Raw genomic sequence first — 23,280 nt, forward strand, 5'->3', positions numbered from 1 at the left:
TGACTTCAGAATGGACATTGGGCATCAGTGCCCATTTTGGATGATAAGAACTACTTACTCATAGGTATATCAGACAGGTCTGAAAAGGCAAATATGGTAATGCAGCACAAATGTAACTACTTGAATCGTTTTCCGGCAGTTCTTGCTGAATGTCGAACAGGTGTTGCTCTCATCAAATCTTTGTTTCCATAATCTGATCTTCAACCTTAACATTTGGGGAATGTTCTTCTACATATGTAGTTTCATTTTTATGATCACTTTGCTTTGTTTGCAGATGTTGAACCTTCACCACCTTTAAAGTCATATTTTGTGTGTTGTCCATGAAACCAACAAATTCCTGAGAGTGTGGATCATAAAAAAAATGATATCTACATTCTATCAACACGACATACCTATATGAACGGAAACTAACCTCAGTAAGTTCTTTAGGGAAATCAAGTTGGGCTTCAGGGTCTTGTGTCACAGTCCACCAAGCATCGGAAATACGATCTGGGACATGAAAAGCTAGTGTTGATATGTTTAAATAGTATAGCCGGTCGGCTATACTATTTAATATTCGAATATATTTAAAAAGTACGGCAGCGCGGCTGTACAATTTAAATATTAATATATTTAAATAGTATAGCCGCGCGGCTATACTATTTAATATTTGAACATATTTAAAGAGTATAGCCGCTATACTATTTAATATTCAAATATATTTAATATATTAAATAGTATAGCCGCCCGGCTATACTCGTTAAATATATTTGAATATTAAATAGTATAGCCGTTCGGCTGTACTCTTTAAATATTAATTGTATATCCGCTCGACCATTTATTTCAATAAAATGGGTCCACAACCTTGAAATTACACCGATTATGGCTTAATCTGTTTTAGACTAGCAAACTATGTATATATTTTTGTTACTGCAGATTGATTTATTATTTCCTAACATGGACCTGCTGATTATGGCAAAATTTGTTTTAGACTAAGGATTATTTCCTAACATGTGACAGGTGGTGGAGATGAACAAAAACCACACCAAAATCTGAGCACTGGTACATACAAATCATCTGCTGGAAGCCTTGACCAGTTTTCTGCTGAGAGACCATCAAACCAGAGCAGCACCTATACTGAGAAAATTTCATCTGCCGCATCTGCTATAGCCGACAAGGCAATATCTGCTAAGAACGTCGACGCTTCCAAACTCGGATATGGAGGGAACAATGCAGCCAAGCCTGGTGGATCAACGGCGCCTGAGAGAGGCCGTTGCTGAGATTTTCCGACATGTGGTTGAAGAAGGTGCGAAGGGACGGGGTGGCGCTCGGGCCTTGGGCTTGGGCGGAGCCGCCAGAGGTTGCGGCGGTTGAGACTGGAAGGATTGGAGGTGGGGTTGGGTTCGACATTGAGGGTAGATGGATCTGATGTGTGAATTTTTCTTTAGGGATTTTGGGGTTGTTTCTGGTTATAAGAGGATAGAAGACTAATTTAAAATACAAATTAAACAGGCCCTACAGGCCTTGTGTAAGCCCATGGAGATTGAGCTAACAAAAATTCAAAAATTTATGACCTAGTCCAAAACAGAACTAGTTCATTTACTATATTCTAATTATCTTCCATTGAGTGTTACCAAATTTGTTTTATATATAATACATATATATTTATGAAAAACATTTGAACCATAAGGTGTGGTGCTGTTGGTAAATTGTCACCTCCAACTAGTAAGCTACCTAGTACCTCAATAGCAGGGGTTTGAAACCCGTTGGAAACACTTTGTGGCCAAGAGCAAGCCGAACCTCGAGCGGAGATTAATCTTACCTTTTGGATGTGGGGACACCTCATGATATTTAAAAACAAAAACGAAAAAAACCATGTGGGGCCCCTTGATATGAGATCGTAGGTAGTTGCCCTTGGAGCTATGATGTCATAATTTTCATACTATCTCTACTATCCCTTCATTACATAAGCTAGGGCAATACTTGATTATGTAATGAAGCACAATATGGTATTTTCACTGTACTCATTTGGATAAAAATTCAACATCGTATTGTTTGCAGCAATTTATTCCCCTTCAGTTATGTTTCTTTGTAAAAATTACACATTTTTTTTTTGTTCTTGATAATAGGACGAGGGAGTAGTAGAAGAAAACATATGACATTTTCATTTATTTTGTATTTTTAAATAATAGTACACATGCATAAAAAACCAAGATATCTAATATAAAGGAAAAAAAAGACAATTATTATTATTAATTTTTAAAAACAAATCCGACTTAGTCAATTTTCGCTTATTTTAAGCAACAACGAAAAATAAAAACTAATTTACTCTCACCAAAAAAAAAAACAAAAAACTAATTCATTTTCATTTTGTCGGAACCAAAGCGGTAGTTATATAATTACGGACTTACTTTTTACGCTACTATGCGTGCTTAGTTCTAACGCGACGCGCCTCCACACTCGTGTAAATAGCTTTTGGCTTCACCAATTCTGACATCGACGAAGGAGACTTGGGAGATTGCAAGCCAAGCCATCAATCATTCTGCGACTTCAAACCCTTCCCTCTCTTCCGTTTTCTTTCCATTTCATCACTTTCGATCTCACAACTCGAAGCCATCGTCGTCTTCAGATCGACGCCCAGTTCCTCTTTCGAAACCCTACTTCCACATTCGCTCTTCTCCATCGCCTTCGCTCACTTTCAGGTACTTCGAAAACCCTAGCCTTCGGTCCTAGTTTGTTTATCAGGTTTAAGATTGCGTTTAATTTCTGTTGTATTGTATTGATGCTCTGGTTTTCTGATTTCTGCAATGGGTCGCGTTAATTCGACGTGTGTTCGAGCGATTTCTCGCATTGTTAGATTCTCGTTGCCTTGTTAAATATGAGTTTGTGATGAAATTTGTGTTAACTTTGTGTTCTGTTTCTGTTTCAGCTTGAGATCGACAATCTAGCCCTGATTTTGAATACAGAATCGTGAGACAAGATGTTTGGTTCTACTAACCGTAAGCTTCTTTTCTCTATCTTTTACTTGATCCTTGAGTTTGATTTTGCTTCCTCATCCTAACTGCATTCATTTTTTTTTCATTTCATTCCATATTTGAATAATTGTTTTCTATGTTTTTTTTTTTAATCACACATATCGTTTCTTCTGCTGATGTGTTTTCTAGATTTTACTGTTGTTTTCTTTCGAACAACGTCAACGACGAGTGTAATTTTATTTGTTCTTTCCTTCCTCTGTGCATTTTTGTGTGTGCTTGCTCACACATGTACTTGTATAATGCTCAAAACTTTTTTTTAAAATTTTATCTTTCTCCCCCTTGCAGTTTTCTCTGTTTCAGGGCAACTGTTTTTTATGTCTTCCAGGCCCCTAATAAATTGTTGGTGATAGTTGTATGAGGACTACCCTTTTCTTCGTGAAATTCTCCTTCTGGTCCTATGAACTTGGTGGTGATTTTAAGACTATGAATTTTGAAGATGCGTATAGGGCCTGTAATTTGTCATTCCTGTTTTATTTGTTTCATTCTAAGATGAACATGACATGCATTTACTATCAGTTTTGGGCTATGATTATGTGTATCTGATGTTCTGTTAGTGCTGCTTTTACTCCCTGAAGAATCTTTGTGATTGGTAATTTTTTTTCCTCACGAAAATTAATAATTCAATGTGTGGAATATTGTTTAGCAGCTTTTGGGCAGTCATCTAGCAGCCCGTTTGCGTCCCAACCGGTCTTTGGGCAAACCAGCAACACAAGTAACAATCCTTTTGTTCCCAAGCCTTTTGGTAGCACAACTCCGTTTGGTGCCCAAACAGGGAGTTCCATATTTGGCGGCACTTCAACTGGTGTATTTGGTGCAGCTCAATCTTCTTCACCTTTTCCTTCCTCAACGACCTTTGGTGCTGCTTCATCTTCACCAGCTTTTGGAAATACAACTCCTGCTTTTGGAGCAGCTTCTAGTGCGGCTTTCAATAGTTCACCATCACCTTTTGGTGGTAAGTTGATTGAGTTAGTTTAAATTTCTACATTTTGTTCTTCACCACCTTTCAAGTGATTCATTTTAATGTAATTACTGTGAAATACGGTTATTAGAAATTTGTTTACAATGTCCCCTATCATTTTTAATGCTCTTCAGGTTTATACTGAGTTTTCTTGGAAATTTATGAGGTTATTGAGCATTTTCAAATCTAATGCTATATATGAGTGGATTATGCTTTCTGTGTGAGATGGCTATGTTGTTGTCAAAATTTTTTGTTCAGTATACATTTTTTGGTGTAGTGCCAACTTGTAAAGGACTTGTGTATGAGATGGGGTCCAACAGCTGACTTGTGGAAGAAATTTTTTTTATTGGGCTGGAACTTCAACTGTTTTTTGTTGTTGTCATGCCGCGGACTTATTTCCTTACCAGATGAATTTGGATTATCTTTATTTTTGTGTGTAAGTAAATAGATTATTGTTTAGGTTTCTGGTTATTTGATGCATGCACACAAGTATTGGATTAGATTGAATGTATATAATAGAGGACTAGGGTTCAAGTATTAAGAAATATCACGAGTGTAATTAAGACTTTGAGAGTGGAAGAGGTATGATTATTATATCTTTAGGTGGTCTGGTTTTTGCGTGAGGGATTGGTTTCATCTTGTATTTTAAGCAGACATTTGTTCACCTCAAATAGAGGAGCTTTACTTCTTAATCTATACTTGCAGCTTTATATATTTGTCTTGCACCAGTTTGTATTTTCTTTTGCTTGCTGAGGTTACCTCCATTTTAGAAGCTCATCAACAATCTACATAGAATTATAATGGATGCGTAATCTACAAAATTGCTTTGTTATTTGGTTAACATGTTGTTCATTTTCGTTCATCTCTCTGTGCCCAAATCTTTGTTATTTGGATAACTTCTTGTCACTGATGATTCTCACTCTCTCAACAGGTTCATCTGGTTTTGGTCAGAAGCCTGTTTTTGGAGCATTTGGGTCCAATACTACTCAACCAAGTCCTTTTGGAAGCACAACTCAGCCATCACAGCCAGCATTTGGGAGTGGTATATTTGGTTCCACCACACCATTTGGTGGATCAAGTCAGCCAGCATTTGGTGCTACCACCACCCCAACAGCCTTTGGTGGTACAAGTAGTCCAGCCTTTGGTGCTACAACCACCCCAGCGTTTGGTGCTACAACCACCCCAGCATTTGGTGCTACAAGCACCCCAGCCTTTGGGGCTACTAGCAACCCCCCATCCTTTGGGGCTACTAGCACCCCCCCAGCCTTTGGGGCTACAAGCAGTCCAGCCTTTGGTTCCACAACAAGTCCTACGTTTGGAAGCACAGGATCTGCATTCGGGGTGTCAAATTCCTCCGTGTTTGGATCTACGGGAGCATTTGGGGCTTCAAGCACCCCAGCTTTTGGTTCATCTGGATCCACCTTTGGTACTTCAAGCAATCCAGGTTTTGGTGCGTCAAGTGCTCCTGGTTTTGGTTCATCCAGTACTCCATCTTTCACCTTTACATCAGCTCCTGCTTTTGGCCAATCAAATTCTACATTTGGTAGTTCCTCGTCTCCATTTGGAGCACAGAATTCTCCATTCGGTGAGTAAGTTTAGATGTATATGAGTGGTGGTACATTTTGAAAGAAAAACTGGACTAATGTTTTTGCTGGTCAAGGAATATCTTATTGTCTTTCATTACAGTCAAGGAATGCCTCATTTTGCTTTGTGTCATTGTATCTGTATTATATTCTTATAATTTGTGATGCAGGAGCTCAGCCAACACCATTGGGGAACAATACCTTTGGGCAGTCAGCTTTTGGGGGCCAACAACGTGGTGGTAGTAGAGTGGCTGCATATACAGAAACTCCTGAACCAGATGGTGGTAGTGGGGCTACTGCTGCAAAATTGGAGTCAATATCAGCAATGTCAGTATATAAAGACAAAAGTCACGAAGAACTACGCTGGGAGGATTATCAATTGGGGGATAAAGGTATGTTGCTAGTTATTAGAAAAGTTGCCTTGGTTGTCAGAAATTATGACATTTATTAGGTTCTAAACATTATAATTTTAACTTCCAGGTGGTCCAGCTCCTGCTGGTGGGAGTGCCTTTGGCATGTCTACAGCACAACCAAACTCTTTGAATACTGCGTCATCATTTCCTCAAGCGTCTACAAGTCCTTTTAATACCGCAACCGGTCCTAATTTGTTTACTCCAAAAACTCCATCCTTCCCTTCTACAGGCTTTGGAACATCGTCTACACCATTCAGTTCATCAACTTTTGGGCTTTCTACTTCAACCAATACTTTTAACCCATCATCATCTCCCTCGGGTTTTGGACAAACCTCATCTCCATCTCTCTTTACTTCATCGGCGCCATCCACATTTTCATTTTCTGCTCCAGCTCAAACATCAAATTCCACATTTAATACGGGAATATTCAATTCCACTGCTCCAGTTGCACAGACAGGTAGTACTTTTGGACTAAGTACCACTTCGTTTGGGCAGAACACAGGCCCATTTGGTCAATCAAATGCATTCAATACTCCCTCTACTGGTTATGGTTTGGGGAGCTCCTCTACTGCTAGTGCTACAAGCAACCTGATGGGTTTTAGTCAACCTACTGTAAGTATTTTTCTTTTCCTATTAATTGTAGTAGGTTTTAATTGATAATTTTAGTTGATTTTTTACCTATTAACTTGCCTGTGCAGTCTTCTTTTCCCCAGCCTTTCCAGTCATCTCAGCCTCCTCAGAACAGTGGGTTTGGATTCAACAGTTTTAATCAAACTCAGCCAGGTATCATGTGTTTTGGACATGCTTATGTTTTTTCAAGCAATATAGCCATTGAGCTGCTTTTTTCCTTCTGTTGATGGTGCTGACTTTATCAATCGGTTGTCTTTGCCTTCGTAGGCAATACAGGTGGCTTGGGTGGTTCAGTGGGAATTCTTGGGCAGAATAACTTTGGACAATTGTATGTCATGTGACTCATATCTCATGTGGTTAATAACTCTTGTGTGTATGTGTTCATAGTATATTTACTGTTAATTGTATTTGAATGTAAGTTTGTAGAATCATAGTGGTGTGTCCTCTTGTTTCATTTACATTGATTAAAAGTTGCAGAAATTTTTGGGACAAAACAAATCTCATTGATGTGGAATGTCTTAGTATATTCATTCCCGTTCATCTAGAAAAGGGTGACTATTAAATTAGCTTGGGAGTGGGAGAGTTATTTTTATTTTGTTGATTTAATTGGTTATTTAATGATGGATAATCCCCAACTTCGGAGTATATGAAATGTTGGCATTTTGTCTAAGACGATGTTCTTATTCCAATCTCATGTAGCTTTATCTAGTTTGGGAGGTGTTTGGGCATCATTAAGCTACATAGGGTTTTTGTTTTGTTTTAAATGTCCATGGATTAAGCTATATGGAGTTGTATTCTGTTTATTTTTCCATTTGGAAGTTTCCAATTAAAATCTGGACTGGAAAAAAAACTATTTCTGTTGTTTTTTACAGGTCTGCTACTCAAAGCTCTGCAGCTGTACAACCAGTACCTGCTACCAATCCATTTGGAACGCTCCCTGCAATGCCTCAGATGTCAATTGGTCGTGGTGGAACTGCACCATCAATTCAATATGGGATTTCAAGCATGCCTGTAAGATGAATTTCTTATAATGTTGTTTTGTTTAATTTGAGATTCAAGTTGATGTAAGTGTTAGTTTCTATTGAGAATCACGTTTATGTGGTTGTGATTTCAATTCAGTGGATATTTTCTTAAATGTCCTGTGAAGGAAAATGGAATATGACACTCACTTTGTTTTTCTGCCAGGTTGTAGACAAACTGGCGCCTGTTAGAATGTCATCATCTTTAGTGACTTCTCGACACCTGACTCAAAGGCGGGTCAGATTGCCTGTGAGAAAATATTATCCTAAGAATGATGATCAAAGGGTGAGGATGTGCTTCTTGTGAACAGTTAAATTAATCAGTTTTAGGGTTCCTATTCAGGCTACATATGAATATTGTGCTTACACCTTTTTTCTCTTTTGTTTTGCAGTTCCCTTTCTTTATTGATGATGAAGAATCAGTCAATACCCCCAAGGCGGATGCCCTTTTCCTTCCCAGGGAAAACCCAAGAGCACTCGTCATTCGTCCCAAAGAACAGTGGCCTTTAAGGGCCAGTGCCGAGAAAGCATCCCCATTAAAGGATACTTATACTCCGGTGCATGAGAATGGTAAGTTCTGTTACTTGAGTGGCGGTCGTTTGAGTTGTATTAGAAGGTAGAAATGAGGGTTAGCCCAGCCTGTGCTAGGATAAGTAGCACATTATGTCTTTCTTGTCTGCTCTTTGTGCCTTCCTTTGTCAATATTCCCTAAAACGAGTGACACTTTAAATAGTAGTTTTGCCGTGTATTTCTGTTGCCTTTTCACTGCAGCTTCTTCATGTGTGGGTTCAACTTTGTAATGGCATATATAATGAGTATGTAATGCAGCTAGTTACCATTTATTAGGCATTTTAGGTCCTGGCGTTTTTATTTTTTATTTGTATTTTCATCATTATGCACAAATGTTGAAAGTTTTGAAAATTTTATCTAATTCATTTAGTGTGAATGAGCATATTGTTGACTCTACTGAACACTTGTTGATTGAGGAAAAAATCTGGGAGAAGCATGTAATCCCCTCTTAGGTGCCTCCAATTCTGAGGATAAAGGTAGTGAGTATATGTTTTTATGACTTCAGGTTTTGTGCCATTTACTGTATAGCTAGTAGTTTCTTGTATTTTTTGGTGTATTTAGTAAGTAACATAAGATGCCCGTCCTTTTGTTTTGCTGTGGTTGTATTTTAAAGTCATGAGCTGTAAGCAAGAAATACTGACCTGATGATGCAAAACATATTGAGCCATAATGCATTCAGTTGAATAGTGTTTGTAGTGTTGACAGATTTGCTTTATGTTGTTTCAGAAACTCCACATGAAGATGGCATTGTCAAGGAGCGTGTGAATCATGTCAAAGCCAACCAGAAACCTAACGGAGTCCATGATGATCATTCTATTCAGAAAGGGGACTCATATATGACACTGAGTGGGCATAGAGCCGGTGAGGCTGCTATTGTATATGAGCATGGCGCTGACATTGAGGCACTAATGCCAAAGCTCCGGCGCTCTGATTACTATACAGAGCCTCGAATCCAGGAACTGGCGGCGAAGGAAAGGGCAGAACCTGGGTTCTGCTGTCACGTCAAGGATTTTGTGGTCGGACGAGTTGACTATGGTAGCATCAAGTTCTTTGGTGAGACAGATGTGAGACGCCTTGATCTGGAATCTGTGGTGCAGTTTAACAATCGGGAGGTGATAGTGTACATGGATGACAACAAGAAACCTCCAGTTGGGCAAGGCCTCAATAAACCTGCTGAGGTAACACTTCTCAACATTACATGCATGGACAAGAAAACAGGGCGCCGGTTTACAGAAGGGCCAAAAACTGAAAAATACAAGCAGATGTTGAAGAAGAAAGCGGAGGATCAAGGTGCCGAGTTTGTCTCTTATGACCCCTTGAAAGGAGAGTGGAAGTTCAAGGTAAGCCACTTCAGTGAGTACAAGTTGGGAGATGAAGACGACTGGGATGTGGATGGTGCTCAAGATTGCTGACGGAAGATGGAGTCGATGTGTTAAATATGTGGTCTTTTGTGTGTTTCCGACCAAGGGTTTTGTCATGGATGAAGATTAATTTTGGAATTGTATAGAACTTAGGGATAAGTGGTACCGTATATAGCTTTGGAAGCGATGTTTGCGCTCTGACTATATTACTGGTGTGTTGGTTGTGTTTTGGGTTTTAGAGTCGTGTTTTGTCTTACATTTCTATTCTTTTCAGTGTTATTATTGGTCTTTATTTTTACTTTGTGTTTTGATGGTGAAGCAGAGAATATTGGTTGGGTCAAAATTCATATTTGGGTTTACTGAATTTGGTGTGAAAAGTGGAAAAAGAAAAAAGAAAAAAGGTTTATTGTTTTTTAACCCTGAAATTGTTTGCATTCTTTTAATCATGTTTTGTTTTATACACAAAATTTCTCCGTTCTTAGTTTTTATGTTTTGCCATGGCATTTCCATTTCCATCCACAGTTGTCTCCATCTCTAACTTGTCTCTCAAGTAAGTATTTTTTGAAGTCCAACTCTTTCACACAATTTGAGAGTAATAATTCAAATGAAAACAAAAAACAAAAAGGTTACAAGTGTACTACCAGAAAAGCATAATGTAAGTTTACTTGTGTTTTGCAGGTATTTATAAATTAATTTCATGTATTATACAAATATATCACATATTATTGAATAAAAATGTTATAAATTAAAAATATTAAATAAATAACAATACGTATTTTTACTGTATTTTCCTTATAATTTTATCAAGTAATATATTCGGGTATTTTATTCATATTTTTCCTTTTTTGTGATTGGGAGAAGACGCTTTTTTCTCATTTGTGATTGGGCTTTGAAGTTTGAAGTTTTAAATGTAGCCCACGATGGAGAAGACGCTAGGTGTCCATGTGAAATTCATTTCTATATATACATGGCCGTCCCGATAGGGTTTTAGGGTTTGTGGGAGGCGCCAGTCCTGAAACATTGAAACCAGAGGAAGAAGAAGAAGATGAAGACGATACTATCCTCGGACTCCATGGAGATCCCCGACGGGGTGACCATAAAAGTGAAGGCGAAGGTGATAGAGGTGGAGGGTCCGCGAGGAAAGCTGACCCGAAACTTCAAGCACCTGAACCTGGACTTCGATCTGATCACGGACGAGGCCACCGGGAAGAAGAAGCTGAAGATCGAAGCCTGGTTCGGGACCCGCAAGACCAGCGCCGCCATCAGAACGGCTATCAGCCACGTCGAGAATCTGATCACCGGCGTCACCAAGGGCTACAGGTATAAGATGAGATTCGTCTACGCTCACTTTCCGATCAACGCTTCGATCCCCAACTCCAACAACGCGATCGAGATCCGAAACTTCTTGGGCGAGAAGAAGGTGAGGAAGGTGGAGATGCTTCAGGGCGTGAACATCTACCGGTCTGAGAAGGTGAAGGACGAGCTGGTTTTGGATGGAAACGACATCGAATTGGTGTCAAGGTCTGCTGCTCTCATAAACCAGAAGTGCCATGTGAAGAACAAGGATATTAGGAAGTTTCTTGATGGGATTTATGTGAGTGAGAAGAGGACGATAGCTGAAGAGGAGTGATTAGATTTTAGGGATTTGTACTTGTTAGAGTGCTTTTCTGATATTGAGTTTTTCATCTTTACTTCATTTTTTTTTTTTATAATCTTGGATGGAAATTTTGATGAGTAAGTTTTACTATATTTTGGGTTTCTATTGCCAAACATAAATTGGGGAATTCTGGGGTTATTTTATTATGCAGGTTATTGATTTTTAAAGTGAGAAATCTTTCATTTGCACAATCTGGAAGAACACCTCACTTACACTTAAAAATAATTTGCACTAACAAAAATCCCCCAAAAATGGTTCTTTATAGTTGCACTATCAAGTAAGTTAAACCCTGGAAAAAGTAAGGTGTCATGCCTTTTTAGAATTGGTAAACTGATTGTGAATTCCACTAAAAACCCAACCCATTAAAACTTGAAGCTGTGATCCGAACTTTAAATTAGTCCAAGAAAGTTTCATATCCATATCAATGGAGGGATGCTCTTATTACCTGGCAATGGTACTGGTTCAGCTCATATATGGTGGATCAAACATCCTCATAAAATTCTCCCTTGCAGAAGGACTCAATCCGATTGTCTTCGTCGTTTACCGGCATGTTATGGCCATGGTTTTGGTAGGACCATTTGCATATGTACTTGAAAGGTAAGCTATCAATTCATTCTTGCACCTCTTCATATTTCCAGGCAGTAAAAACAGAGAAAACTAATTCTTGAATGGATTTGCAAAGCAGGAAGCAAAGGCCTTCACTTTCATTTTCTGTAGCTGCAAAAATTTTTATGCTTGCATTATTTGGAACCACCATCCATCTGAATGTGTACTATGCTGGTTTAGCATACACTTCTCCAACAGTTGCATGTGCCTTGAGTAATGTTATTCCCAGCTTGACATTTCTAATGGCAGTTCTACTTGGGTATATTCTCTGTCCTTTCCTCTCCCTTGCTTAATTAGAAAGGGGAATATAAATGTTCTTCTTTCCTGTTCTGCAATTTGTTTGTTCTTACACAGGTTGGAGAAGTTGAAGATTAGAACTGCTAGAGGTCAAGCTAAGGTGGCTGGCACACTTTTCTGCATTGGTGGTTCTCTTGTTTTCACTTTCTGGAAAGGAGGATACCTATTTAGAGGTTTTGTAAAGAGGCCACTGATAAATATATCTGTTGCTGAGATGAGGCATGTTAAGGAAAACTGGATCAAGGGGGCTCTTCTTATTCTGACGAGTCACATTGCATGGAGTGCATGGCTAATCCTCCAGGTGATTTTATAATTGAATTAAGATGACACCCTTTTATGTCATGTAATGTCCAAGTTTAGTTCTTTGTCCAACTTTGGCTCTCTGGTCTCACAGGCTGTGGTCTCCAAAGTCTACACTGCTCGATTATCGCTAACCACGATGATATGCTTTTTCGCGTCGTTGCAATCTTCTTTTCTTGCCCTGTTTTTCGCAAGAAATCCAATTTCATGGAGACTGGAGTGGAACCTGCAACTTCTAACCATCGTCTACTGCGTGAGTGTTCTCTTTCTCATATCTTATTATTAGGTTCACAACGTCGATTTCAACAATTGATCATGCAAATTCTTATCCAAATCTGTGGTTCGATTTGAAAACCTCACAGCAGAACATGTAGAAGAGAACATTGTCTTGTGTGTGTGTATAAAGTAAATCAATGGGACATCCTATTTTGTTGTGTCTTGGGTGTTTTTCTCCTTGTTGGTATAAGAGATATTTGAATCTGTCACAAGTTCTGGTCTTCATCCACTCCTTACTTTTGCAATAGGGAGTTGTAATCTCAGCATTAGCCTACTACCTACAAACATGGTGCATCAGTTACAGGGGACCAGTTTTTGCAGCTATGTTTAGTCCACTTCAAGTCGTTATAGTGGCATTATTCTCGGCACTTGCTTTCGCAGAGCGACTTCACTTTGGCAGGTAACCTGAAGAACACAAACAACTCTTCCTGTTCCATCTTACTACTTCCAAATTTGATGGTTTCATTTATCCATTCTATCACGGTAGTTAGTTTGTCATGAAAAATAGTCACAAATTCAATGTGGATTTTGTGTAAGTGGTGGTGTCCAGCTTGATCGGAACGTTTCTCATTATTGTGGGTCTCTACTGTGTGCTGTGGGGAAAGAGGAAAGACAATCTTGTTGCTGAACAGACAGAGAATGGAAAAGGGGTACTTGAAGACATTAAAGTGCTGGAGAATGATATTTCAGTCACAAATCCAGTCGCTAGAGAAAGGACATGATCATAAGAGTTGAGTTTCTTTACACATTATACAGAAGATCAATCCCAGATAAAATTTCACAGAGGTAAATGCGCACCACCTAACTATAAATGATTGCCAAATTGATAGTGGTTTGAGTCCTACAATCCAATCCATATGAACTTATTAATACAACAAATCAACAAGAGAAATCCTTGTTCTCTTTCATGGTGTCATTTCAGGTAGTTTTCAATATCAATCACAAACCGGTATATCACAACACTTTTTAGTAGCCTCTCAATAGCTTCATTTGCAGATTGAATTGGAATTATTTCAATCATTGGATGAATTCCATATGAAGCACAGAAATCTATCATTTCTTGGATATCCTTTGTTCCACCTGTTACACTACCAGAAATGGTTTTCATACCTGCGAAAAGGTCAATGCATGGAGTTCATTATATATACTTGCAATTGCAATAACAGTTGGATATATAAAACTGTCATTTCAATCATTTGAAACATGCCAATGTACCGATATTAAGGTTGGCAGGACTGATTTTGACTTCTCTGGGGAATCCCACCATAACACCAGAACTCCACCAGTTTCAATAGTTCCATGTATGGATCAAAAGGGTGATCACCAGATGCTATCTCAATTATAAAGTCTACTGACTTCACCAGGGCCTACATGGCAAACAATAACCGATAAATACTAAACCTATAGGATAAGCGATCATTTCCACTATTTTTTTCTATTGTTCATGTGATGAGGTCAGAAACTTTATGTATTTTTTACCTTCATCTGATTTCTGTCAGATGAGACCACAAAGTTATCTGCACCCAGCTGACCTAAAGCTTCCTCTTCCTTGGATATGCTAGTGCTGAAAATTGTTACATTCAAGCCAAATGCCTTGCCAAACTTCACTGCCATGTGACCTAGGCCACCAAGGCCAATCACCCTAGAATTTACCATGTTGGTTCATCTCGTGGCATACCATCGAAGCATAAACAGTAATTCCAGCACAAAGTAGAGGGGCTGCCGAAGCCAATGGATAGTTTTCTGGTATGTTGAAGCAGTACCTGCAATACAGGCCATTTAGATGTGAAATTTGAGGAGAGGGCAAAAAGGCAGTTCAATTCATACCATTCATGGACAAATATATGACTGGAGTATCCTCCTTTTGTGATTGTACCATCAGCATCAACACCATTAAATCTGTCATTGCAGTACTCACAATCTCTGCATGAGTTGACATGAGTTCCCACTCCCATGAACGGCTATACTATTTTTATTAAAAAAAATATTGCTATAGTAAAGCCGTCCGGCTATACTGTTTTATTGAAAAAATTAAAAAACCCCGGGTCTATCTAAAGAGAGGGCCCATGTGCAACCGGTATAGCCGCTCGGCTATACTATTTTAAAATTATTTATAAAACCGAGTATAGCCGGTCGGCGATACTATTTACAAAAAAGGAGCGCTTAGGCGCCCATGTGTCAAAATACGTATAGCCACCCGGCTATACTATTTTTTAAAAATAAAAAATTCCCAAGTATAGCCGCACGGCACAGATATAGCCTCTCGGCTCGACTCGTTTTTGAAAAAACTAAAAAAATCTCGCATAGCCGAACGGCTAGACTATTTTTTTAAAAAAAATTACCGAACTTAGTAAAGCCGCCCGGCTATACTATTGTTTTAAAAATAAAAAGAACCCGAGTATAGCCGCGCGGCGAGACTATTTCGATGTTCTATGTATAGCAAATTCACCAACTCAGCTTCATCTTGGTATATACCTTGTCATCACTGGATCATTATTCCTCATGAGAAATGGAATCTGAATATATTATCCATTAATCAACACTCATACAGCAGCAGGATTATAATATATCCGGGTTAGTTGAGCAATTCTTACATGACTGGTTTACTGATATCTCTCAATGATGATAATCTTTCATTTTATAATAACACCGAATTTTCATTTCCGACGCACTTCTTGGTGATCTCACCACTTATTTTGTCTTTCTACCGTTTAGCAAAGCCTTTAGCCATTAGTTGCATTTTTTATATTGGTATAGATGCCTGTCTCCATCTTTTTCTTGTTTTCCAAGTGCCATAGGTCAAGATAATTAAGGCGGCGGGTACACTTTTCTGCACTAGTGGTTCTCTTATCTTCACTTTCTGGAAATGATTATTAAAGGTTTTCTCTTTCTTGGGAGGCCAGGCCACTAATCTTAAATGTATTTAGCCCTGAGGCTTTGGCCTCTGTTATCACTTTACCACCAGGATATGCTTTTGTGCATCATTGCAATCTTCTTTTCTTGCTCTATTTTCAAAAGCAACCAAGGGTTCTGCAGGTGATTAAATACACAATGATACTTCAGTGATGAATCCTGTTATTAGTGAAAGAAAATGGTCATAAGAACAGTTGATGTAAACGATTTCAGTTTTATAATGATGCAGAAGACCAAATCCCAGATGCAATTCCACAAGGGTAAATGACCTAGGCCGCTTACTTCAGTGATGCAGCCTGTTTTAGCTACACTCCATCCGCTTGCCGGTATTGTGGCTAGTTGTGGTAAGCTCATGAACCAGTTTGACAGCTGTGCTGTTAGGCATATCTACAGAGAAAAGAATTGTGTCGCAAACGGATTAGCTAACTGGAGCTATAACATGGGTCTTGGCGTGTGTTATTTTGATTTTGCTCCAAGTTGGATAGGTTCTTTAGTTACTGACGACTTGATTGGGGTGTCTCGTCCCCGTCTTGTTTGTGTTGATTTGTTGTAGTTCTATTCCTTGGGGTCTTTCCCCCCATTTCACCCAAAAAAAAAAAAAGACCTAGGCCATTTTTTCTCATAAATAAAATCCGTTTTTTTTATTCTTGCGCAATGGCTTAATAGTCGGAAATCATTAGAATGGGAGGAGGTATCGGAAAGAATTCAAATTCTCATTCCCCAGTATCGGTTATATAAATAAAAAAAATTGAAGAAATAACTCTAGCCCATTTAGCTGAAGTGGTATTTTAGCCCTAAACCCTAAATAATACGACAAAATTGTATATTTAAAGAGTATAGCCGTCCGGCTATACTATCAAATGCCACACAATTGAAATCTCCACTATGATAACAACTCTGATGCTATAAAATCTTAAAATCCTTAGAAGAAACTCTGTGATAATCGTTCTTCCATTTAAACAAACAAAAAAAATTGCAAAATCAGAAACATACGTAAATTGGGCGCCATGGTAGCAACGGAGAGAGACTCGAACTCGTAGTTAGGGGGTCTGGGCGGAGCTAGGCGGCCCTTAGGCGGTCTGGGCGGCCCCTAGGTGGTCTGGGCGGATCTAGGCGGGTCTGGGAGCCAGGGCGGGTCTGCGTTGGTGTCGAGGTCTGCTGCTCTCATAAACCAGAAGTGCCATGTGAAGAACAAGGATATTAGGAAGTTTCTTGATGGAATTTATTATGTGAGTGAGAAGAGGAGTGATTAGATTTTAGGGATTTGTACTTGTTAAGAGTGCTTTTTCTGATTTTGATTTTGAGTTTTTCATCTGTACTCTTCTTTTTTTCTCTTTCTTTTTTGTTTTGGTTTTTTTTTTAAAATCTTGTATGAAAATTTTGATGAGTAAGTTTTACTATATTTTGGGTTTCTGTTGCCAAACATAAATTGTGGAATTCTGGGATTATTTTATGCAGGTTATTGGTTTTTAAAGTAAGAAATGTGATGGCAAATCTTTCATTTGCACAATCTTCAGTTTTTAAATGTTTGTCTTTGAGCCAAAATCTCTAAGAACACCTCACTTACACTTAAAAATAATTTCCACTAATAAAATGGTTCTTTATAGTTGCACTATCAAGTAAGTTAAACCCTGGTAAACTGATTGTGAATTCCACTGGGGAATCCCACCATAAGACCAGAACTCCACCAGTTTCAATAGTTCCATGTATGGATCAAAGGGTGATCACCAGATGCTATATCAATTATAAAGTCTACTGACTTCACCAGGGCCTACATGGCAAACAATAACCGATAAATACTAAACCTATAGGATAAGCCATCATTTCCACTATTTTTTCTACTGTTCATGCGATGAGGTAAGAAACTTTATGTATTTTTACCTTCATCTGATTTCTGTTAGATGAGACCACAAAGTTATCTGCACCCAGCTGACTTAAAGCTTCCTCTTTCTTGGATATGCTAGTGCTGAAAATTGTTACATTCAAGCCAAATGCCTTGCCAAACTTCACTGCCATGTGACCTAGGCCACCAAGGCCAATCACCCCTAGAGATTTACCAGGTTGGTTCATCTTATGGGGTACCATCGAAGCAAAAACAGTAATTCCAGCACAAAGTAGAGGGGCTGCCAAAGCCAATGGATAGTTTGCCGGTATTAATGTATGATTGGATGCAACTTGCTTCTTTATCAAACCGGCGTCCTCATGAAAGGTTGGATCTCCTACTCTTGCGAGATACAAGAGAGGTATTGCACTTTTCTCCCATCTTAACATTGGGAATTTCAGGTGCACGTGGATATGGTATATGTAAGAATGAGATGCTACTTCTCATCTAACACGTTGTTTGAAATCTTATTTAGAATAGTTCATATATATCAATGCCATATGACTTCTGATACCTTCAATTTATTTCAAAACTCTTCTCTTCGTTGTCTCATTAGAATGTTTTGTATCCAATTTTTCATATGCAGAGAATATACTGATGTATCTCAAAGCAGAAGGGCAGGTTTTCAAGTGCAATGAGAAAAAAGCTGTCATTGGGTTTAGTTTATAATTACGATGGATGCATTTTAGAAAGTAAATTCTTACACAAGCAATTTTATACTCTAAAATTCAAAATTCTTTTATCTCTAAAATGTTGGTGGATCCCTTTTTTTTTAATATTTATTTTATTTTATTTTATTTATGGGTTTAACCCGTATTATTTCTCATAAATAAAATCCATTTTTTATTCTTGCCTAATAGGCTAATAGCTGGAACTCATTAGAATGGAAGGTATCAGAAAGAATTTAAATTCTCATTCCCCAATATCACATGTATAAATAAAATAATTGAAGAAAGAACTCTATCCTAATTAGCTAAAATGGAATTTTAGCCCTAAACCCTAAAATAACATGACAAAATTGTATATTCAAAGAGTATAGCCGCCCGGCTATACTGGTTAAATATATTCGAATATTTTAAAGGTGTAGCCGGGCTATACTCTTCAAATGTGTTCAAAACGAACACAACACGAAGCTTGCACTCGCATTCACAGCCATTTCGCTTCTCTATAAGCGCTTCCAAGCTTCAAAGACTCGGTCTTGAGCCTCTCTCTCTCTCTCTCTCTCTCTCTCAACTCAAGCTTCGAAATTTGTTCTTTCGTTTCAGCTGCTGGGTTGATTGGATTGGATTGGACTCTCTCTATGAAAACCATCAAATGTCATTCAACTATTGAAATCTTCACTAAGATAACAACTATGATGCTGTAAGGGAATTAGGCGGCGTCTAGTCAGCCTGGGCGGATCTAGGCGGATATAGGCGGCCTGGGCGGTTCTAGGCGGCGCCTAGGCGGCCTGGGTGGTTCTAGGCGGCCTGGACGGGTCTGAGCATCCTTTTTTTGCCAAATGATGACAGACGAAGCTTGCACTCGCAGAGGAATGTGGTGCGCGAGTGAAATGAAGAGACAGAGAAACGAACACGAAGCTTGCACTGGCAGTCCAATCTTCAAAATTCAAATACTCGGTCTTGAGCCTCTCTCTCAACTCAAGCTTGGATTATTTTTTTCTTCGGTTTCGGCTGCTGCTTTGATTCGATTTTTTTTTTTTGTGCTTTTCTGTTATTAAAATTGGCAAAGTCAGATGAACATCCAAGGCAGTTTCTTAGTAAGCCAGAAGAAGCCCAGCAGATGGTTCTTTAACCTGAGGCACACCTTGCAGTTTGGCATTGGATTACACCATGCCGGTCTGAATGACAAAGATAGATCTCTGGTTGAGGAACAAGATTCAGGCATTTTTGTTTTACCTCAGTAAGCATGAGTCTTTCCTGAAAAACACATTAGGAAAAGAATATAAAAAGATCATTTTCTTAATCTATATACTGATTAGGCAGATGTATTAAATTATAGGTATTGGTTTGTACCAGCACATTGGCATGGGGTGTAAACCTTCTAGGTCATCATCTGGTCATTTTTAAGTAAGGCAAAATTTGTGCGGTGTCTTTTTCATTTGGTTCCTATACTCACAAAGGTTTCTAGCAGGATATTGTAGCAGCTGTTCTTCAGGACAAATTTACGTAAGTGTTGATTCTCTTGCAGTTGCAGGGAACAGAATATTATGATGGGAAGACAGAGATATGTTGATTTTCCAATATCAATTACACATATATTGCAAATCCTGGTTTTGGTCACACGTGACTATATAGAATAAAAAATGAAAAGAAAGAAATATGTGAATCAGATTACATGCTTTTCTCCCTTTATAAAAAACAGTTGCTCAGATTCTACAGGAAAGATGGGAGAGTAGATGTCCATCACAATCCGCCCGCGCCTCACAATCAATAAACACGAATCATATTGGTGGAGATGAGGCATGTTAAGGAAAACTGGATCAAGGGGACTCTTCTTATTCTGACGAGTCACATTGCATGGAGTGCATGGCTAATCCTCCAGGTGATTTTATAATTGAATTAAGATGACACCTTTTTATGTCATGTAATGTCCTAGTTTAGTTCTTTGTCCAACTTTGGCTCTCTGGTCTCACAGGCTGTGGTCTCCAAAGTCTACGCTGCTTGATTATCACTAATCACGATAACAGTTGGATATATAAAACTGTCATTTCAATCATTTGAAACATGCCAATGTACCGATATTGAGGTTGGCAGGACTGATTTTGACTTCACTGGGGAATCCCACCATAACACCAGAACTCCACCAGTTTTCAATAGTTCCATGTATGGAACAAAAGGGTGATCACCAGATGCTATATCAATTATAAAGTCTACTGACTTCACCAGGGCCTACATAGCAAATAATAACCGACAAATACTAAACCTATAGGATAAGCCATCCTTTCCACTATTTTTTCTATTGTTCATGTGATGATGAGGTAAGAAACTTTATGTATTTTTACCTTCATCTGATTTCTGTCAGATGAGACCACGAAGTTATCTGCACCCAGCTGACTTAAAGCTTCCTCTTTCTTGGATATGCTAGTGCTGAAAATTGTTACATTCAAACCAAATGCCTTTTGCCAAACTTCACTGCCATGTGACCTAGGCCACCAAGGCCAATCACCCTCGAATTTACCATGTTGGTTCATCTCGTGGCATACCATCGAAGCATAAACAGTAATTCCAGCACAAAGTAGAGGGGCTGCCGAAGCCAATGGATAGTTTTCTGGTATGTTGAAGCAGTACCTGCAATACAGGCCATTTAGATGTGAAATTTGAGGAGAGGGCAAAAAGGTAGTTCAATTCATACCATTCATGGACAAATATATGACTGGAGTATCCTCCTTTTGTGATTGTACCATCAGCATCAACACCATTGAATCTGTCATTGCAGTACTCACAATCTCTGCATGAGTTGACATGAGTTCCCACCCCCATATGGTCACCAACTTTGAAGCGCTGAACATTGGAAGCCACCTCTTTTACAATGCCAGCAATCTCATGCCTGGTTCCAAATAATCACAAACAGAACAGATGACTTTAATTAGAAGGAGAATAAATTAAGGGTTACTTAATATATCTGTTATAGAATCAGTCCACATACCCAGGGACAACAGGATACTTTTGAGTCTCCATGTTGGTTTCTGGTCCAAATTACATCAGCATAGCAAACTCCACAGTGGGTAATTTTTATGGAAACATCAGTGCCAAGAGCCCTGATTAATTAGAATATATTCATAATAAGTCGACCTTCACGGAAATCGTATGATGTAATTATCGTAATAAGTTCTTAACTTTTATGACTGATCACAATCGCAACATTCTGAAAGGTTAAGGAGAAAGCTGCAATGAGAAGCCGATCGGCTATACTCGGTTTTATAAATGATTCTTCAAATTAGTATGGCCGCACGGCTATACTATTTATACAAAAACTAAGTATAGCTGCGCGGCTATACTATTTTTTTTAAAAAAATATTACTGTAGTAAAGCCGTCTGGCTATACTGTTTTATTTAAAAAAAAAATTAAAAAATCCCTGGTCTAGCCGCACGGCTATAATATTTTTAAATTATTTTTTAAAAATCCCGAGTATAGCCGTGCGGCTATACTATTTATAAAAAAAAGGAGCGCTTAAGCGCCCACGTGCCAAAATAACTTTTTTTAAAAAATAAAAAATTCCCACGTATAGCCGCACGGCTGTACTATTTATACGTGTGAAAACAGGTATAGCCGGCTCTACCTTTTTTTAAAAAAACTAAAAACTATTTTTAAAAACAAAATTACCGAACATAGTAAAGCCGCTCGGCTATACTATTGTTTTAAAAATAAGAAAATACCCGAATATAGCCGAGGCCCGTTCGGTGGTGTTTTCGGAGGCCGTTTTCCGTTTTCATTCTCACAAAACAATGAGATTTCTGAAATCATTTTCAACCTTTTAGTTATAATTCACTGAAAACGCAGAAATGATGTTTTCATTTTCAGAGAATAATTCACTGGGAAAAAAAATAGTGCAGAAGCCATAACCACGATCGTCAAATACCACCCAACAGCCACTACAGGCCAATCGAACCACAATCACCACAACAGACCAGCCACCTGCTAATCGCACCACCACCCAGTCGAACCCAATTGACCCTACCATCAATTCCACCTGTACCAAATCGAAGTACCACCACACACTCAGCAAACTGCCAAGGAGAGAGAGAGAGAGAGAGAGAGAGAGAGAGAGAGAGAGATGGGGCCTGGGATGGGAAGAAGAAGAAAAGAGAAAGGAGAGAAGGGGAAGAAAGAAAGCAGAAAAAAGAGAAGGGAAGGGAGGGTGCTGAAAGACTGCTTTTTGAGATTTTTTTAATGATAATTTCAGTCTTTGAAAAATATCAGATTTTATTTTATTTGTTAAATTATACAATTTTCATTATTTATGTTACCAAACGCGTTTTCAATGTTTTTATTTCCTCAATCTGTTTATCAATTAATTTATCAAATACATTCTCGAATCCTGAAAATACAAATTTGTTTTCACGTTTTAATTCTCTGAAAATTTTATCTAAAAATATTACCAGACGGGCTCTTGTTATCTCATCACTTATTTTGTCTTTCTACCGTTTAGCAAAGCCTTTAGCCATTAGTTGCATTTTTTATATTAGTATAGATGCCTGTCTCCGTCTTTTTCTTGTTTTCCAATTGCCATAGGTCAAGATAATTAAGGCGGCGGGTACACTTTTCTGCACTAGTGGTTCTCTTATCTTCACTTTCTGGAAATGATTATTAAAGGTTTTCTCTTTCTTGGGAGGCCAGGCCACTAATCTTAAATGCATTTAGCCCTGAGGCTTTGGCCTCTGTTATCACTTTACCACCAGGATATGCTTTTGTGCATCATTGCAATCTTCTTTTCTTGCTCTATTTTCAAAAGCAACCAAGGGTTCTGCAGGTGATTAAATACATAATGATACTTCAGTGATGAATCCTGTTATTAGTGAAAGAAAATGGTCATAAGAACAGTTGATGTAAAAGATTTCAGTTTTATAATGATGCAGAAGACCAAATCCCAGATGCAATTCCACAAAGGCTAAATGATTACCGCCCAAGCCCAACTATAAATGAATGCCGGTAGATCCTTTGAGTTCGAAACATACGAATTTATTAATATGTATCAAAAAGGGAAATCTTATTTTCTTTTATGGCCTCATTGTTTACCCAATGGTTAGAGTTGGTTAGAGCTGTTAGAATTGTTAGGAGGTTGGTTTGCTTAGCTGTCA

General features: G+C 38.4%; 3 protein-coding genes and 1 pseudogene across 5 annotated transcripts; 3 read left to right on the top strand and 1 right to left on the bottom strand.

Annotated features, from left to right (window-relative positions):
* On the top strand, positions 2,176-9,948 carry LOC18776896 (nuclear pore complex protein NUP98A). Of its 2 annotated transcripts, none has more exons than XM_020564228.1 (12): positions 2,176-2,681; positions 2,909-2,978; positions 3,658-3,966; positions 4,904-5,557; positions 5,726-5,947; positions 6,036-6,580; positions 6,667-6,751; positions 6,866-6,926; positions 7,471-7,609; positions 7,784-7,903; positions 8,010-8,187; positions 8,914-9,948. In XM_020564228.1, the coding sequence occupies exons 2-12, from the start codon at positions 2,960-2,962 to the stop codon at positions 9,597-9,599; spliced, it is 3,018 nt and encodes a 1,005-aa protein (XP_020419817.1). In that variant the 5' UTR covers positions 2,176-2,681; positions 2,909-2,959; the 3' UTR covers positions 9,600-9,948. The 2 variants fall into 2 exon arrangements, with proteins under 2 accessions (XP_020419817.1, XP_020419818.1); XM_020564229.1 differs by having other exon boundaries at positions 3,661-3,966.
* LOC18777224 (60S ribosomal protein L9) lies at positions 10,457-11,332 on the top strand. The gene has a single exon (XM_007209567.2). It carries the CDS (start codon positions 10,594-10,596, stop codon positions 11,176-11,178), a length of 585 nt encoding a protein of 194 aa, XP_007209629.1. The 5' UTR covers positions 10,457-10,593; the 3' UTR covers positions 11,179-11,332.
* Positions 11,415-13,592, top strand: LOC18776477 (WAT1-related protein At5g07050). 2 transcript variants are annotated; one of them, XM_007208810.2, is made up of 6 exons: positions 11,415-11,802; positions 11,891-12,070; positions 12,166-12,409; positions 12,503-12,661; positions 12,933-13,084; positions 13,235-13,592. In XM_007208810.2, exons 1-6 carry the CDS (start codon positions 11,630-11,632, stop codon positions 13,404-13,406), a joined length of 1,080 nt encoding a protein of 359 aa, XP_007208872.1. In that variant the 5' UTR covers positions 11,415-11,629; the 3' UTR covers positions 13,407-13,592. The 2 variants fall into 2 exon arrangements, with proteins under 2 accessions (XP_007208872.1, XP_020419945.1); XM_020564356.1 differs by having other exon boundaries at positions 13,222-13,416.
* On the bottom strand, positions 13,577-22,163 carry LOC18777905 (annotated as a pseudogene).

Source organism: Prunus persica, chromosome G5 (assembly GCF_000346465.2).
Source record: "Prunus persica cultivar Lovell chromosome G5, Prunus_persica_NCBIv2, whole genome shotgun sequence".
NCBI classification, from domain to species: domain Eukaryota; kingdom Viridiplantae; phylum Streptophyta; class Magnoliopsida; order Rosales; family Rosaceae; genus Prunus; species Prunus persica.